The 19,727-nt window shown below is 34.4% G+C and overlaps 1 protein-coding gene across 1 annotated transcript; it reads left to right on the top strand.

Annotated features, from left to right (window-relative positions):
* Positions 1-652: 652 nt before the first annotated feature.
* LOC130052775 (uncharacterized) lies at positions 653-7,277 on the top strand. Its single transcript, XM_056158718.1, has 6 exons — positions 653-848; positions 2,237-2,428; positions 2,533-2,572; positions 3,763-4,162; positions 4,251-4,423; positions 4,580-7,277. The coding sequence occupies exons 1-6, from the start codon at positions 766-768 to the stop codon at positions 5,930-5,932; spliced, it is 2,241 nt and encodes a 746-aa protein (XP_056014693.1). The 5' UTR covers positions 653-765; the 3' UTR covers positions 5,933-7,277.
* The last annotated feature ends 12,450 nt before the right edge of the window (positions 7,278-19,727 follow it).

Raw genomic sequence — 19,727 nt, 5'->3', positions numbered from 1 at the left:
ATTCAGTAATATTTACATAAGTCTTGGAATCTTTAATATAAACATTATAAATGAAATATTTAATTTTTTTTTATTTTGTGGTTGGTAATATCTCAGCTTTTAAATATTTTATTCAATGAATAGATAATTGGTTTGCACAAATCATTAGCGAACGATTTGTAAATTTCAGGAGCACAATATAGATCACTCGTATTAAAGTGTGACTGTCTACGTAGCCTTGATTCATGTAATTATGTTGTTTAGATGAACAAACTCTATATGTTAACTCATCAATAAAGATATACATTTCAAATTGTGTGACCTTTTACTTTTTGTTGAAATACACATATTCATAACCAAGGTACAAAATTTGTTTTATTGTCACAGAAAATACGTTACACACCATCTTAGAAGTGAGTCTGCAAAGTTACTAATTATTGATTTGGAATAGAACATAACATCAATACAAAAATAACAATCTTATCATATAAATGAGTCACGGACCTTTCCGAATTTTCAAAAACGCAATTTCGCTTTATCTTATCGTACTTAGAAATTTAAAAATATCTTGAGATTAGTTTCATGAGGTCATGCATGTTTCGAAAATTTTCAAAAACCCATTTTCGCTTTCGGTAGATACTCAATAACGATTGCAAACACAGATCAATACTTCTATGTTGTTAAAAGTCTCCATGACATTACAAGTTATATATCTATATATATAGCTGTGTGTGTATACATGTATCATTGACGTGTGATAATTGGTTTTTAAAGCTTTTGTTTTATATGATCAGAAATCTAGTAAACAGCTCAGACATTCATGCACAGACAATGGATCCAAAGGAATTATACGCAAAAATGATACCTGAGTAAGTATATAAAACATTGCTAAAATTCTGAAGAGCTAGATAGCCATATAATATTTCTATCACAAAATGTTATTTGGTAATATAGGCCAATTCAAGTCAAGGAAATTCTTTCATTCGTATGCGATTAGGGGACAAAGGAGCATCTATACTTCTGGGTTTAATCTCTCAGAATAACCCAGTTGACTAGAATATTATTGATGGTCAATTTGACGCTTTCTTATAATTTGCTAAAATCAAACGCGAAGGGAATGTCATATGTTCCAATAGATAAATCAGAATAAACCATATAAAACTAAAAATAAGACCTATCAAATATGTTGTAACACATCTGATTAACTTATTTCTTTTTTCATTATGAGTGGTCTTTATTTTGTTTGTCAAAAACTGGAACAATTTGAATGGGAGCTAATTGATATTTGCACATTTAAAACTTCTGAAATCCTTCATAGATAGTCATGTAAAAAACTAACGAGGAAGCGCACCATATGTTTTTCAATCTTGCTATCATTATATCTAATTAGTCCAAACACGTTTATCACATTTGCCTGATTTTCTATATGCCAAGTTGTTGACACTCATGTTCGGCCATTGTGTCCAATAAAAGTTAGGAATCGGGTGCGGGAGTTTCATTAAAGGCCATGGCATCCCTAATTTGATCCGCCAGGTATGCAGAGGCGACGCCAATGTCGAATACAGTGGTTGCTTGAACATGCACTTTACCGGTTTTGTTTGGCATACTGGAGACAAGTGTTGTTCATTGACAAATCTAGCTCATGCTTTATAGGCCAAGTGGACGACAACGTGTCTATTGACTTCGTTGTGAGCGATATTCCGATGCTTGCGTAACGAAAAGTGCCAAATTCGAATGAGTATATGTTATGGTCTCTCGTGGTTATCAATGGCAATTTTACAGCAGTTACCTATCGGGATCAGTTTTTGAGATCACACAATGTCATTTGATAATCAGCTGACGTCAAGTGAAGTTACTATCTAGAAGATTTGTGATAGTTCGGTCGAAATCAATATTTCGGTAATTTTAGCCTTAAAATTATGATTATACTTTTTATGATGTTATAATTTGATATGTAATTTCACACCGAAATTTTATCTTAAGTCGCCCAAATGAACCTAACTTTTAATCTTCAAACACATGTAAAGAAACTCACAAACTCTTATGCTTTATCACATCGGTAAATTTCATGATTGGGTGCCCGAATGCATCAAAACGTTTTACCATACCGTATTTTACACCCACATAATTTTGAAGAAACACCAAGAAACAAATTAGAAACTAGGTTCATAGCCATTATTTCATTTTAGCTTTATATTTATTATTATTGTGAACCATTTGAATCTGAACTTTTTCATGTTATAATGTCCAATTTTAGACATTACTGTGAACCTTGTCGATTCGAAAGAAAGGAGGTAAATGCCACGCAGTTCTGTCGTGACTGTGAAGAACCTGAACCACTGTGTCCTCCATGTGGTAAAGAACATCTAAAACAAAAGGCTGGGAGAGATCACAAATTGTCACAAAACATGGAACAGTTCGGATCAGTAAACGGGAGAGTGCGCAACAGGTATACTTTAACATTTATCCATTTTGTAAAGTTTTGGGGAAATATGGCAATAAACACTCTTCGTTAAGCATTCATGTCTTTGTGTATATTTTTTACTGAAATAGGGTGCAACATTTCCAGCAACTACTTAGCAGACCACGAAATGTAAGTTGACGAACATATTTGTGAGTTACATCGTCTTTATCTTCTGCTCAGTCATCCAAGAGTTGCTTAGTTAAACAACAGTCTGATTTTATGCACATGTACCATGAAGATGGCATCAAAAAGATGCTGGAGATCCTCGTTGAAAATACTGACTCAGGTATGGGGATCAGGTCCTCGGACAGTCTGTTAGAATTCACATGGACACAAACTATATATATATATATATATATATATATATATATATATATATATATATATATTGACGGATAGTTCTAATTCTAAATAAAGATGAAGTGAAGAAAAGTAAGAGTGTTCAACCTTTTAAATTTTGTAAAGAATGAAGATTTTAGAGTAGGGCAAATAAAGAGCCCTGGAAACACCAAAGGTGAGACCGGGTGCCTATTAAACATCCTGTGATGATTGGTCATACCTGTTGTTAACCCTCTATCTTCAAAAGGTAAGCAGGTGTGAATGTCACGGGTCCTCGGAGATGACCTTAAAAACGGATGATCCGTGTCAAAGTAGGTGTGGTACGCTAAAGAACCCTCACTGCTCAATGGCTGTAAGCGCCGAGCATAGGCCTGAATTTGAAGCCCTTCACCGGTCTTGGTGACGTCTTTATGTGAGTGAAAAATTCTCGAAAGAGACGTTAAGCAATATACCATCAATCAATCATAAGGAAGCGGAGTGATGCGTTGTCAAAATAAGCATGTGAAGAGCGGTCAAACAATTGATATAAGATAAGTCCGACAGTATTCGATCTAATGACATGTTGCATTTGCACGAAAGATCATTATAACACGAATTGAATTTGCGATGTGATAACTTTAAAGAAGATGTTGAAACTTCAGTATGATAAATGCATTCGTCAGTAGCTTGCGCCTGTTGAGATTTACATGTATGTTTGAAATTAATATTTATCAAATTCTATGATTGTTATACTGATCTAATTAACAAATTCAAGCTGTCATTAGGTTGAATGTCGTATATCGCATACAATTGTTATGTCGTCCTTTACGTACTGATTTGATAACGAATGCTCACTTCCGTTAGGCACCTGGTCCCATCTTTGGTATTTCCAGGCTTCTGTATTTGTGTTGCTTTTTATTATGCAGAATTCATGAGATATTTCACTATCTACTCGTTTTGCAAAGAAAAATGAATATTTTATCTTTTTTCGTTTTTTATAGGATCCTGGTAAACCAGTTGCAGCAACAATAAGATTAGATTCTGTTAAGTTGCGTTGGCGACAATGCGATGATGTGGACTGCTATCAAATACGATACAAGATTAAATCCGGCAACGAAAAATGGAACATCATGCAGACGGACACCAATTACAGCGAATTGAAAGTAGAAGGCCTGACGTCGGATACAACATATATTTTCCAGGTTCGAGGGGTGAAGGGTGATACGGAAGGCCATTACAGTGACGCAAACGAGGAAATAACAACGCGAAAGTCTCTGGCAGCAATTCTTTGTGATACCTCACGTAAACTTACCGATGGGAATCCGTCAATCTTTGAATTACCATTAAAAGAAAACACGAACGCGAGAAATGAACAGTATAAGATTCGTCATCTATGCTTAGGTAAGTAAATGTGTCGTTCAAAGGCTTCCTTTTTTGTACATCGAATCTATAGTAGACTTGTATCGTTTTTAAATGTGTAATATTGTAGGAGATGATACCAATGGAATGAATCGCGAAGAAGAGAAAAGCATAATTTTGATTGGCGCAACTGGATCTGGTAAAAGCAAACTTTTGGATGGCATTGTCAATTATTTGACAGGAGTGAGTTTTGAAGCTCCATTTCGATTTACACTTGGTAAAGTAAACGACGAAGGAAAACAAGTAAGTTTATGTTTTGTTAAATCACTATAGGAATTGTGAGATTGGTCACTGTTCGTTTTTTTTCCCACCTTTTCATTGTAAATCTAGTAATACATTTAGATCGAAAAATCATTACAATATTACATAGTGTATCAATAATTGCAAATATTTTTGCAGGACGTAGCGCAAACGGAGTGGATGACAGTTTACAAAATTGCACCCCACCAGGGAAGTAGATTAGACTATACGCTGAACATCATAGACACGTCTTGCTTTGGAGATACCAGTACTGTAGACCGATGGGATAGCATTGAAGATCAGGTTCGCTACCTTTTCAAATCCAAAGGAGATGAAGGACTCCTTTTCTTAGATTCTGTTTGTTTTATTGTTAAGGCACCAAATGCCAGTCTTACATCAGCAGAGAATTATGTTTTTAGTGCAATTATGTCCCTTTTTGGGAAAGACATCGCTTCGAATATCTGCACATTGATAACATTTGCAGATGGCGCAGATCCTCCAGTTTTAGCATGTTTAAAGGAAGCTAAACTCCCATTCGGTTTGACCTTGGAATTCAACAACTCTGCATTGTTTACACGAAACAAAAATCTTCAAAGTAACTCATTTTCTCCTTCTTTCTGGAAAATGTGTTACAAAAATTTTGAAGCATTCTTCAAACATTTAAAGAAATTAGAAACAAAAAGCTTGACACAGACGAAAGAAGTCTTGTACGAAAGAGAACACCTGAAAACGATAATAAGCCATATTAGACCTCAAATTAGCGCGGGGCTCTCAAAATTAAGCGAGCTACGAGAGCAGCTCGATTTATTCAACAAACACAAAAAGGAAATCGAAAACAACAGAGATTTTAATTATGAGGTACAGGAAACAAGGTCATACAAACGTGCCTTGCCTCCAGGACAACATGTTACAAATTGCATGTTATGCAATGTAACTTGTCATGAGGATTGTAGAATTGCAGACGACTCAGAAAAGATGAAATGCACGGCGATGACCGATGGCTATTGCAGAGTCTGTTTCGGAAATTGTTGTTGGGACGAACATAAAAATACCCCATACATATTTTCTTTTGCGACTGAAACTGTTACCAAAACATATCTAGAAATGAAAGATAGATACGAAAAGGCAGTTGGGGAAAAACTAACAAATGAAATGTATCTAGAAAAACTGACTACTGACATTAAAGAAAGCATGGGCAATGTTATGGATATGATGAATAAAATGAATCGCTGCAAGACGAAACTGGAAGAAATTTCGTTAAGAAAGCATCCACTCTCTACCTTTGAATACATCAATCTTATGATTCAAGCAGAGAAATCCGAAAGACAACCAGGGTACGATAAGAGGATCAAAATGCTTGAAGAGATGAAGAAAATGTTGCTGGTTGATGGGGACTATCAAAATTTAGATTCAAAATTCCATAAAACTTGCAAAGACATTAAAATCGCCAGAGGACAAGAGTTGCCTGGGAAATATGAATTTAAGTCACATCGTCGGCCTAAGAAAGAATAAGAATAGGGCGTTATGTTTGAATGTCATCTTACGCCACCAGTAGCTGGTTTTAATGATATACCATGCACTACCAAGAAAGGAGAATGAAATCAAATTGAATGTTAAGTCGATTACTTGAAACCCTTCAGGACAAAGAGAAGTACAATAGCTTATTGTTTCCTATATGTTGTAGCATTTAAATGTTTAATGATAGACATGTTACATTTAGAGTGATACTTTAATGATTTACTTACCGTTAGCAAAATAGAAGCAATAAGTTACTCATTTAAGGCATACATTTGCAGTCACTATCCTTTGATTTACTTTATTCAATGGAAATCGGATATGATAAAAGCGTTTTCTTTTTCATCTTATTTATGATACATGGATCCAACGTTCATTTTGGGTGGATATTTATATATCGTACTAGGTACAAAGACATATATTTCAAACCCATAAAGCCATACAAAATGTTAATGAGTCCTAACATTCAACTGAGAATCATTGTAAATTTTGCTTCTTTACATGCATATAGTCTAACGATTGCATTTTGCAAATTATAAAATTTGGATGCTATCAGATAATCTAATTATCTTTGAATTTGTTCACACAGGAAATTAGAGACGTACAAATTTGTTTTTCTTTTTAGTTTTATGTATGTAGATAGCATATGTATGTAGCATATCTTCATATATTATGATTATGAGATTGATCGCTGTTCGTAATCTTCACCTTTCATACTAATTCATATTGCATCTGTATAATACTACTGACTATATATATATGTGTGTTTTCAGGACCAAAACGTAAACTAGATTTTAAACTAAATGTGCTATGCTGTATGAATAAAGGACACTATTTTTACCGCGATCATTATATGCATGCGTTTTCGTAAAATTTGAATTATGCAACTCTGTTTGATTTCGTTCACTTTTGCATACTATTGATGAAAGGTGAAGATAACGAACAGTGATCAATCTCATAACTCCTATAAGCAATGTAAAATAAATAGTTGGACAAACACGGACCCCTGGACACATAGATGGGATCAGGTGCCTAGGAGGAGTAAGCATCTCCTGCCGACGATATGTTGTTTTACTAACATGGATTTGTAATATTTGTAATGTAGTTTTCTGTATATGGCGCTTTTACGTATTGGTGTGAACGAAAAGCAAACATAATAAGCGATATGTTGTGATGTAATATCAATATTTTTTACATTTAATGGTAGCGTGAAAATGTTCAATTTTCTCTTATATACAATGTATTTAATCTGTCTATGTATTGTATCTGCTTGCAAAAATATCTTAAATTGAATATCAGTAGCTGTGTGTCAATCAGTTCTAATAAAGTACTTGTAGTTATCTGTGTCTGTTTCACATTTATCACTGGTTTAGAAAGTAAAGCAGAATACATTTAAAATTAACCCTGACGTAAAATATTAAACAGGAATGACGTCTTAATGGTTGATTTCTTTTCGGTGCGTTAAAGAAAAACATTGTCAGCAACATATTTCTTCTCCTTTAGAATTGTATTTCAAACCCAGACAGCTCATCAATTTTTAATTCTTTTTCTTTATTTTTCAATTGAAGTTCTTCATTAACTGACTTGTTTAGACAGAATTTATTTAAAAAGTCTTTACATGAAAAGAAAAAACCTCCTGTTGTGACCTTCAACTCGATATTTAGATACAACGTCGTTTTTTATGGTGAAATGTTTATAGATAGATTGTAAGCTTGCGAGAATAATATGTCAACATACATGATAATGATGTCTACATGCAAGATAATTATGTTTAAATGCAAGTTACCAATCATTTTAGATAATATTATCTTTAATATTGATGAATTTACTTACTAACGTCTGCCAGTATTTGACATCATCCATGTAAAATTTGACATAATCATGTTGGCATGAGGCTTATTTATGTCAACATGTGAAATAACTATATAAACATGGAACTATTTGAATTGCGACTTATTTATAATAACTTACAATATATTATGGTCAACATGCTAAATAATCATATTGATATGCGACTTATTTATGTCGATATGCGCGTTCAAAAGTCGCATGTCAACATATTTATCCTCCATGTTGACATAGATAAGTTGCATATCAACATAGGTATGTTGCATGGCGACTTAATCAATTCTCGTGTACACATAAGTCGCATGTCAATATAAGTATCCGCATGTTGACATAAATAAATCGCATGTCTACACACATACATCGCATGTTGACATACATAAATCGCATATCTACATACATTCATCGCATGTCGACATTATTAAATCGCATGTCTATATACACACATCGCATGTTGACGTAAATAAATCGCATATCTACATACAGACATCGCATGTTGACATAAATAGGTCGGATACTAGCACAGTCATGTTGATTCATGTTTGTACGAATACTAGCGTTGGTATGTAAATGTGCCAATACCAAAACTAGGTACTCTAACACGATTGGTAAGTTGCATTGCAACATAATAATTTTTCAGGTTGACAAAAATTGTCTTGCATGTAGGGTGCAGATTTATTCCACCATAGACCTGGTATATCCCAGTGATCTTTAGCTAAAAGATAGTACAAGGCCTAATTCCAAATATGTTACATATTTTGACGGTTTACTTAACTTATCGTCAACATTGCAATTCAAAGTTATGACAAACTTAGGAAAGTTCAGAAAGCTACTTCGAGATTTGGAATTCGAATTTCGAAATTCATTATCTAAAACAATGAAAATACCTGGTATTATTTATGATTTAAAGGAGACATTATAGCATTTCAATCAAATTCATTACACGCATTGTGCCACGACATATATCAATTTGGATGTTAACAAATTCTAAAGAACGTTTTGTAAATTTCAAATCAACAACACCAAAATGTATGACTTTCCACTTTACACGACCATTCCTCACGAAAGATTGAAGAATTAAGTTTTTGACATCTCTAGGAAACTGATTCTCCAAAAAATGGAAAAAGAAAAAGAAAATATTCACAGAGCGCTTATCCTTAGATGAATTTGACTCCACTTTTTTGGCACATTGTTTTCCCCTATAATAGCTCTAAAACTTCATTGTTATTTCGGATTTCAAACATTTTGGTTTAGCGTCAATGAAGAGACATTGTTTGTCGAAATGCGTATCTGGTGCAACAAAATTGGTACCGTATAAGTTTTACATGTAGTGATCAGTCATTCAAATAGTTACATGGTTAAAAGTAACTCCCGATTCTAGACACAAGTACTCTAAACTTGATACCAGAAAGATGCTGGAGTTTGAAATGGACAATATATTCATATTCTTTGGCGATCAGGTCTCCTAACAATCTGTTGAAATTCCCATCGGCAAAACTGTGTTTAGCTGACTTATATCGTCGTAGCCTTTGGTGGTCAAGTTTCCAACAGTGTTGGAATTCCCATAAGCACGAACTGTGCTCCGTTATTAGCTAACCTGCGCTTATATCCTTACGAGGCAGATTTTATTCAAAATATTCTACATGGGAAGAAAAAAAATCTTGGTATGGCATTCAATCAACTCGACATTTAGTACATCGACGACGTTTGAGGTATCTATTAACAATGATTATTTACAATTTCGTCGATTCGATATATCTCAGATAACTCGAAATAAGACATCACAGCGTCTTTTACATCTGCTTAATATCTATTGAACCTAAATGTTGACGGCAAACTAACAACTTTACTCCTTCATACTTATTGAACGTAAATGTTGACGGCAAACTAACAACTTTACTGCTTCATATTTATTGAACCTAAATGTTGACGGCAAACGAACAACTTTACTGCTTTATACTTATTGAAAGTAAATGTTGACGGCAAACTAACAACTTTACTTTATGACTTGCATATTGTGTTTATATCTGTCAACTAATTCGATATGCAAGATCTTGTTCTGCATATGGTCAGTTTTTAAATCGAGCAGGCTACTGACTCCACAGTATGAACACATTGATTACAGAGTATTTGTAACAATCACAAATGCCGATTTACTTTTATGTAATGTGTTTCACGCGAGCAAACCAGTTTATGTTCCTGGTATTAAATCGAACACACTTATCTATCCCATAATTAAAAGATTAAAAATCACCCGAGCGTATCAACGGATATCTATTCCCGGGTGAGATGCGTCAATAGCAATAGTCAATGTGCTATATGCTGATAAATGTTCGTTATTAAGTACTCATATAGTCGTAACTTATATATAACGAGGACACGGGTACACGACTATGGTAAATATATAATTTGTATTTATGAGTAATTTGGAGTATATTTTCTCTTATTGACTAATTTGTATATACTTGTTCTTATATTTGAACTTAGCCAGTAGTAACCATTTTACCTGTATGTGTGGTCAGTCTGACACAGTGGCATGATGATTCAAATCTCTTTATTGTTACATGGTATAGAGTTATCGAGGTAATTTTCAGTGTGTTTTGTAACATTTAAATGTTATCTCTATATCTGGGAGGAAGTGAATGACCCTGTGTGATGCATGGTCGGCCATTTTTGTAAGTATCAATGTTAACTTTTACATGTACAATTGTTTTGAAATTTACTTTTCATCATACTTTATTATATTTACAATTAGATACTATAATTAGCTGCCTATATTTATGATAGCGTCACGGATAGTTGCTAAATTGGATCGGACGAGGAAATCAATGACGGACTATTGAACCATATATCAACAGGAATCCACGAACAGCTTCCATTTGGATTCAGACCCAAGAGGTGGGGAATTTAACTACAATCAAGAACTGCTAGTGACCGCAGCTTGGTGACGATCGTCGTTCGCCTTTGTAGAACTTAATCATAATAGCAAACATTCGGCATTTAACACTTATTATGGATATCTTAACATATTGAGATTGATCACTGTTCCTTATCTTCGCCTTTCATTGATGAACTCGAAGATAATGACAATGAACAGTGGCAACTTACTGTACACAGGCAAATGTGCCTCACGTGAATTTCACGTTTCAATTTTAACGTGAATATCACGTGAAAAGAGCATTCAATGTAAATTCACACGAAAACATTTCACGTGAAATTCTCGTTAATATTTTTAACATGAATATTACCTGAAATTCACATGTATTTCCCGTGAATGTCTCATGATTTTCACGTGGATTTCTCATACAATTCTCATTAATTCCACGTGAATTCTTTTATCACGAAACATAAATAGTACGTGAGTTTCATATAAATTCTGATAATCTGCAAATTATTTTAGTCATGAATATGTCCAGGTGTCCGTGTTTGCCCAACTATCTGTTTTGTATTGCTTATAGGAGTTATGAGATTGATCACCGTTCGTTATCTTCACCTTTCAGTAACATGAACACAACTCGATGCATTTGATTTACATTTTATTTGTGTTTACTGTGTATGTATCGTTATTCTTCTTTCTCTTAACCTCTGAAAAGAAATAATTCTTATACAAAAGAATGATTGAAAAAGAAGTCTAGTATGTACACTGTCAAATTGTAATTAACTTTGCAAAGTTTGCTTGGACATCTCTTTTTAGGAAATGTAACTTCAAAACTATAACAGACATACTTACCCAGTTCTTAATTGTGTGTAAAAATGTAACATTTGAACATATAAATTCACATAGGAGATTTTGGTATATCTCAATCGTCTTTTCTTCTCTAACCGTCAACCTTTCCCACTTCATTGAGTCCTGGTCCCCTCCACCGTCCGTCTGAATGTCTTACACCCAGATCAGAAATCCATTGAAGTGGATCCTCACTTCGTCTTTTCTTGAACATTTTTCGTTCCTTTCAGAAAACTTTCTAAAATGATTTTCTCAAAGGTATACAAATTGCATAAAAACTATGATTTTTTTTATATTTCTGATGTATGCTGTCACTTTTTAACAAGAGAATCGCAAACATTGTATAATACTCCCGTGAAAATGCTTACATAGGGTGTCTTCCTACAGCCATAATTTGTAGGTGGTATCAGCCATCATCAATTTGGACATGCTTTGTTTCCATAGTGTGAATAATGGATCTTAGTTTATAACTGTGACAGGAGGTAGATAGACAAACCAAGACTTTTATGTGTAAAATGTCAAAGAAAATTAAAAATCCTTAGACCATGTACATCTTCAAGTTATTTGCAAATGCCATTGCTTCTAAACTGTGAGAGGAATTATCAGGGCAAACCATGTCCTTTATTCAAAATAACATTTCCTGAAATGGACTAAGCTCAACAACCTGCAATTTTCTTACAAAATGAAGAAAATCAAAGGCCTTGCCACATGCACATCTTCTATTCCCATACAGATACTCTGCAAAATACGGAGGTCCTCACTTGAAAACTGTGGAAGGGAAAACAAAAGACAAATCATGTACTCTCTATGTAATATTTCCTAAAAACTGACTAACTTCAGCAATCTGTAATTTTCTCAAAAATGAAGAAAATCAAAATCCTCGCCACATGCACATCTTCAATATCAATACAAATCATGGGAGGACAAATTATGTACCCTCCACATAACAATACGTTCGAAATAAAGGGGCAAAACTCCTGCAAGAGACGTCGAAATGAATCAGAATTACATGATCTTGAGTAATGCACAAAACAGCTACATACACTGTAGCAGGTTTCAGCTTAATATGTGACAGAGAAATGAAATTAGAAACAGAAAACCCCGAGCGGACGCACAGACGGACGTATAGACATCGCTGTACTATAATATGTCATATCTATAGACGAGCGTATCAAAATGAATTTTTAATTAATGTACTCATCAAAACAAATGTAATTTGTTCACTCTTAGTGTAAAGTACTGGGGAGAATTTCTTGAACAAATCTTTCCTCAAGACCTGAACACTCAGATTTCCAGCATCTTTTCCCCTGACAGCAACTGCAATTAATTTAGTTAAATTTGATTATCAAGTATTTGCATGTATGTTAACTCTAGTTAACTCCAAATCACAGCTGAAAAATTATATGTAATAACAATGAACAGGGGCAACTTACTGTACACAAACAAATTTATTTGCGATCTGAGGTTAACAAACTTCCTCGCTGCGAAATTTGTTGACACTTCGCATAATCACTGGTATATCCACTTAATCCCTGGCATGTGTACAAGGGACACCACTTTGGCCTGGAAATTATTGTAAATGTATAACTATTTCTTGAATTGCATCTTATGGATAAAAAATGTACCTTACAATACTTACAATAAATGAATTAATATGTTGATCAGAATTAATATTCTATGACAATTCATTTTACAACAAGAGACCCATGGGCCACATCGCTCATCTGTGTCCATATTTAAAGCTTTTCCTTTATATTCGTATGTAACACTTTTATCCCTAATGTGGCCCCAACCTCTCTCCGGGGCCATGATTTTTACAAACTTGAATCTGCACTATGTGAGGAAGTTTCTTGAAAATGTAAAATTTTCTTGCCTAGTGGTTCTTGAGAAGATTTTTAAATATTTTTCCGATATATTTATAGGTAAGACTTTGATGCCCTATTGTGGCCTGCCCTTACTCTCGGAGAAGGTGATGTTAAAAAACTTGAGTCAGCACCATGTCAGGAAGCTTTCCTTTCTCTGGCCCAGCGGTTCTTGAGAAGAAAATTTTTAAAAAGGTTTTCCCTATATATTTGTATGTAAATCTTTGATCCCATATCGTGGCCCAAACCTACCCCTGGGAGTCATGATTTTAACAAAATTTAATCCGCACTAGTATGTCAGGAGACTTTCATGCAAATTTCAGCTCTTTTTGCTTAGTGGTTCTTGAGAAGACTATTCTGAAATGATTTCACCCTATTTTTGCATTTTTGTGATTATTTTCCCTTTGAATGAGGCATGACCCTTTATTTGAAGAAACTTGAAAGTCAAAGTTTGATTGAAATTGGCCCAATGGTTCTGGAGAAGAAGATGTGAAAAATGTACAGACGGACAGACAGACAACGTACACCAGGTGATCAAAAAAGCTCTTTTGATCTTTCAGCTCAGGTAAGCTAAACATTAGGATTGGTTATGGGCCTTAATTTTTAACAATCACAAGTGTTATGGTTCCATTGCATGTAATAACAATCTGATTAAAATTATATCTTTGATCCGCTCCGATATTGGTATGTGTAGCGATATAACAATAACAGAGCGGATCAAAGATCTGATTTTAATCAGATTGCATGCAATAACATACTTTCAATTCTGTGCCTGCAGTGCTTAAGAAAACTATGACTGGAAATGATATCTTTAAGAATTTCAGCGGAGGAGCCAGCAATTAACCTTATAATTACAATTGAAATGTACATGTATTGCAAAACAAATATTCATAAACATTGTCAATATATGTGGATATGGTTTTCAAATTGAAAACTTTATCAAGTTTCAATTTTATGAGTGAATTATACTTACCAGTCATACATATAAATTAGGATATCTTCCCCGTATTAACGTTCATAACTCGCGGCCACGCGTTTTAAAGAATAAGATTCAAACACTTATATGACGGAGATCCTATCATATCAGTTCATATTGACGGACAACAGAATGTTCCCAACCTACATGAAGGTATACCTTCCAAAGTTTTTTCTTAGGGGTGGAGAGTTGGACGTTGACGGGTACTTATAACTCACTCATAATATTGAAACTTGATGACGATTTTTTTTTTCAATTTTATTTCGTTCGTTATATATATATATCAGTCATACATATATATTTGGATAAAACAAAATCAAAAGCAATCTGAAAAGGATGGAGGAAAAGAAAAAATTCTTACCTCAAATTCAAAATTTTCAAAAACAGTAATATTCATCTGTCTTGTATTATGTCCATCAAATATGTACACGAACAAACACTGATTGGCTGAAAACTATATACGGCAGGTGTGATCGGTCGATAGGGGATGCTTACTCCTCCTAGGCACCTGATCCCACCTCTGGTATATCCAGGGGTCCGTGTTTGCCCAACTCTCTATTTTGTATTGCTCATAGGAGTTATGAGATTGATCAATTGATCAATGTTCGTTATCTTCGCCTTTCAAATAATATTTTTCACATTCGCAACTCACTGGACATGATCACATCTCTGATAAAACACTATTTACACAGTATGTATCATTCTATTATTTACAGCACGTTTAAGAATTGGAACACAGTCATCTACATCTGTTAAGTAGAAATTGCGGAAAGTAGATTCTTTACTCCACATTGCAGAATCTAAAATTGACTTCATAGATGCTCCATTGAATAAAGCCCAAGACGGTCTAATCGATCTTGTACTATATATCTCCTGTCAATTTTTATTTATTTTTATTTTTGTAAGCCATGTGTATCGTCTGAACAATCCATTTTGAAATGGTTTGGGAGGTTACAGCTTGATGTGGTTCAAATAAACTAAAAATAGTTTGTTTCTATCTGTTTAAGGATCTTTTCGATATTCTTCTGTTTTCTTGAAATAAAAATACAAAGATATCTTGGTATCCAATAACTCGTTTTCTGAAAAAGAGAGGAACAAATAATTTTGTTCCGCAATGATTAGGACTATTCTGCTTCGCCAAACCATGCCGGATAAATGTTATTCTTTTTTTCTGAATATTTATATTTAAAAAACTCCCAGTCTTAGAGATTGTATATCACTGCATCTCCTGAACGTAGTAATAACAATCAGGGAAAAAACAGTTTTGTAAGTTAAATATTTCAATGATGCACTCGTAATAGGTTCAAAAGGAGAAATTTGTAACAGACCAAGAATCCTTGTTATGTCCCACTCTGGAACTGGTTTGACATTTGGAGGTTTAGCGCTAAGGACGCGTTTGACGGGTCTGATGATATAAGGATGTTGACCAACTGACACATTGTCTACAGAGGTAGAACTGACAAGAGCATTGATCTGAGTTCTGTACGGAAGATCTTTGATATACAGATCTGTCAAAAAAACTAGCTACTTCAACTAAAGAGACTGAATAGTGATCAATTTTCTTTGAACTACACCAACCACTGAATTGTCTGAATTGATAGGAATAGTTTGTATGGGTTCCTGACCGCCAAATTGCTACCAAAGCGGTTGGAGTATCTTAGCAAAGCCTTTGATTTTTTACCCTCTGTTGATAGAAGCCATGCAGTGAACAGCAACGCGTCTTGGATTGGATGATATATTTCTGTTTTGGGTTGTTGTAGTAAATTTGGAATCTTTAGAAGTATTTTTGGCATTGAGATTAGGAGTTGAAGTAGATCTGTGTACCAAGGTCCTCTTGGCCAACATGGGGCTATCAGAATTACTTGATAATTGTATTGTCTGATATGTTGAAGAACTTTGAGTATTAGACAGATCGGAGGATAAGCATCCAGTAACATCCCCTCCCAAGATAGTGTCAGGGCATCTAATGTATAGTCGACTGACCAGTTTCGGTGAACTTAGTGATAAACCGCGATTCTTGGATTAAATAAATAAATAACACGCCTACCTTTAAGGTAATTAAATTCCTTTACTTTCATCCAAAAACTCCAATTCCATTGATACGTGAATTGAATATATTTTCGTAACAAAATACATGTCACTGTGTGCTCCCAAAACGATGACGTCACCTATTCCGGTGACCATTGTTAATATAGGTTTGACAAAAGTTTGTAACTGTTCAAATGTATATACAGGAGGAATGTGCAACAAAACGCTAATGAATAAAACAAGATAATGTATAATTCAAGACGTTTGGTATACTTTATATTAATTTGAAGGTTTGCTTGAAAAATTTATAAGTAAATGGACTAATTTTTGGGGTGCTCGTGTTGATTTTTGGCATACTCTCCTTCTAGTAGTTTATTACCGGGGGAGGGGGTGGAATTGAAGACGTACTCTATATATGTTTGCAAACAGTACGGTGAAATTGATGGCACAATCTACAATCGGAAACGACAACGCGCACACGTAAACAAAAGGTCACCGATTCTGGTCAGTCACCGAAATAGGGCATTCGACAATATATGCTTGGTTGTGAGGAAACCAAGTGTACAAGATTTGAGTTTGTTGATTGTGAATACATACAAACATGTCTATCAGGGGATGGCCCCACATTTGAAAAAAAAAAATTGTACAATGTTTTTGTTCAACATTCAATCTATTTGCCTGATTATGACCCTGCTCAACTGATCTGCTGATATGTTTGGTGTTCCTCCTATATGAAAAGCTTGTATTCTAGTGTATTGCCCACTTCCATAACTCCCATACTTGATAACGAAGACGGGAATATTTGGTTCCCCCTATGGTGATGTATGGAACTACAGTAGTGTTGTCGCATCTCATGAAGACTGTTCTGAACTTGCTTTTGAAAATACGTCAGAGATGAAAACGCTGCTTCCATCTCTAGACAATTGATATATATCAATATTTGTGATAATTGTCCTAATTCCCTTGAACTATCTCATTGTTTAGGTGAACCCCATACCCCATTAATAATGTATCGGTGGTTATGGCTACCTAGATCGCCTCTGGTTGCAAAGATCTGTCCCTGGAAATTTTCACTGAATCTATCCATCATTGTAGATGTTGAATTAGATGGTGTGTAATAGGGATCATTGTTTCCAATTCTAGAGAACTTGTTTCCAAAAACCTTTAAATATGCAATTGAATAGGTCTCATATAGAGATGTGCCTTTGGAATGAGATATATACAAGAGACCACGATCCCCATCCACTGGAGAAAATATCTGGCTGACCTAGCATTAACATTTTGGTTGTTTGTATTAATTTCATCAGTCTGCCCTGAGAAGGAAACACAATTTTTTGTCTAAGTAAAAAAACCCAGACACACACTTTTCTGTTTGAGTTCAAGACAAGATTTCTCTTTGTTGATTATGAAACCTAGTGAAACCAATAGATTGAAACAATTTTTTTGTCGATCTTCAACTAACATTTCTTTTAATTGGTTTACAATAAGCCAAACGTCTAAATAAACTGCTAGACAAACAGTGTGTGTTTAAAAATGTTGGTATGTGTAGATAAGCATCTGTTAAATCAATTGACATATCTCAATCTTTTGGTTTCACCAGATTAAAAACCTTGCATACAGTGTCCATTTTGAATTTTTTTTTTCAGATACAGATTGGGGTCTCAAATTCAAAATGGGTTTCATTTCCCCACATTTTTGGTATAAGGAAAAACGTACTGTAAACACCTGTTTGGCTCTCTTGATTTGAGACAGGTTCTATTGCATTTGTTTCTTAAAGATTCGCTTACCTCTTTTAACACAAAATGCTTTTATGCACTTGGAATTATTGTCTTTTTCACCCCCTGAAACGGAGGTTTTGCAAAAGTTCCAAGTTGTACCTTATTTTGATTATTGACAATACCCAACTGTCCTGAGTTATCAATGCAAATTCTTTGAGAAAAATTTGAGACGATCCCAACTGGCACCTTTCGAAGAATTGGAATTTGTGTTACCTATTCTATATTCCAGTCATTGATTGGATTTTTTGGAATTCGAAAAGAACTAACACTGTCTACTACAGCAGATGTACTAGTAGATGTGCTTCTTGTATTCTTTTGAGCAGGAGTCCTGTTGTTTGTCATTGTGGACAATCTAGGCTTTTTGAAATGTCCAGAGTTGTCAGTATATTATGAAAATTTTCGTTTTTGACTTTTTTTCTGGAATTAAGTCTTTAAGAGAATTTTTCTGTTCTTTCCTTTCTTGAAGTTTTCTCCTCTAATTTCTTACCAAAGATACCATCGTCTGATAATGGTAGACAAATAATCTTAAGATGAACATCTTCAGAGTATATAAACAAGTGTCTTGAGCAAAGTTTTCCTTCTAATTAAATGGTGAAAATTGCCGTCCTTCCCATTTGATCAAAACAGTGGAAGACATTGAGAAAATGTCTTTAATTGCTTGTACTGTCTCTGCATCCTGACAAGATAACGTGTTCAGCAATGTTCTAAGAGCTTGTTACATGTAACTTAATGAAATTATACCCATACAAGCAACCATCTGACCTTGGTAAGTTCGTTTCGAAACTGCCTCCACTTCTCTGTAAGATGTTAAGCAAAAACGCTGAGGATGTGTAAAATGGTTGGGTAGAAATCTGCCTGTACGATCGTGTAGTGACCCCCCTTTCACAGATTCCTGGATCTGAATATATTATAGTAACTGTATAACATAAAACTCGTGATCTATTTCCTTATATATTTTCTGTTCATTTATCATAGGAATATAACATCAACTTTTTCTTAGGACCACGTGAAAAAAAAACCGCAGACGCCTGTTTTATCAGAATCGCAATTTAAAGTATCTAATATAAATATGATATAAAATACAAAGTCTTTGAAACAAGCGTCTTTTGAAATAATGGCTACGGATCTAAAACACTAAACATACATTTCAATATTTATACATACATCGCATGTTTTCGGCAGCACTTGCTTCTGTCATCATAAAGGTTGATTCTGTTTTATATACGAATATGTGTTATGAGAATAATCTATACATGCGTTTTCGCTATACAAACTTTTGCATAAAAATATGGTCAATAGTGCTTTTCAACAGCTTTTCATTCGTTTTAAGCTGTTTAGATAATACATTGACTTTAATCTTCATAAACAAGAATATTTGGTCACTCCTGTTCATTTGTTTCCAACGATCAAATCATGACGTTTCGTCATACAGTCAGTGTTGTTTACCTCTATTGCTTAGTGAAACGAAATACCCAGTGAAATTACGAGTTGTGTCGTGGGGCTACTTTGTATATCGGTAGGTAACCATTAGCACAGGATTTTAAACAATCATGAGAATCACCATTTTGTTTCGGTTCAG

Source organism: Ostrea edulis, chromosome 3 (genome assembly GCF_947568905.1).
Source record: "Ostrea edulis chromosome 3, xbOstEdul1.1, whole genome shotgun sequence".
NCBI lineage: Eukaryota > Metazoa > Mollusca > Bivalvia > Ostreida > Ostreidae > Ostrea > Ostrea edulis.
Note: the sequence above shows the minus strand (reverse complement) of the source record. Positions and strands in the feature narration are given on the sequence as shown.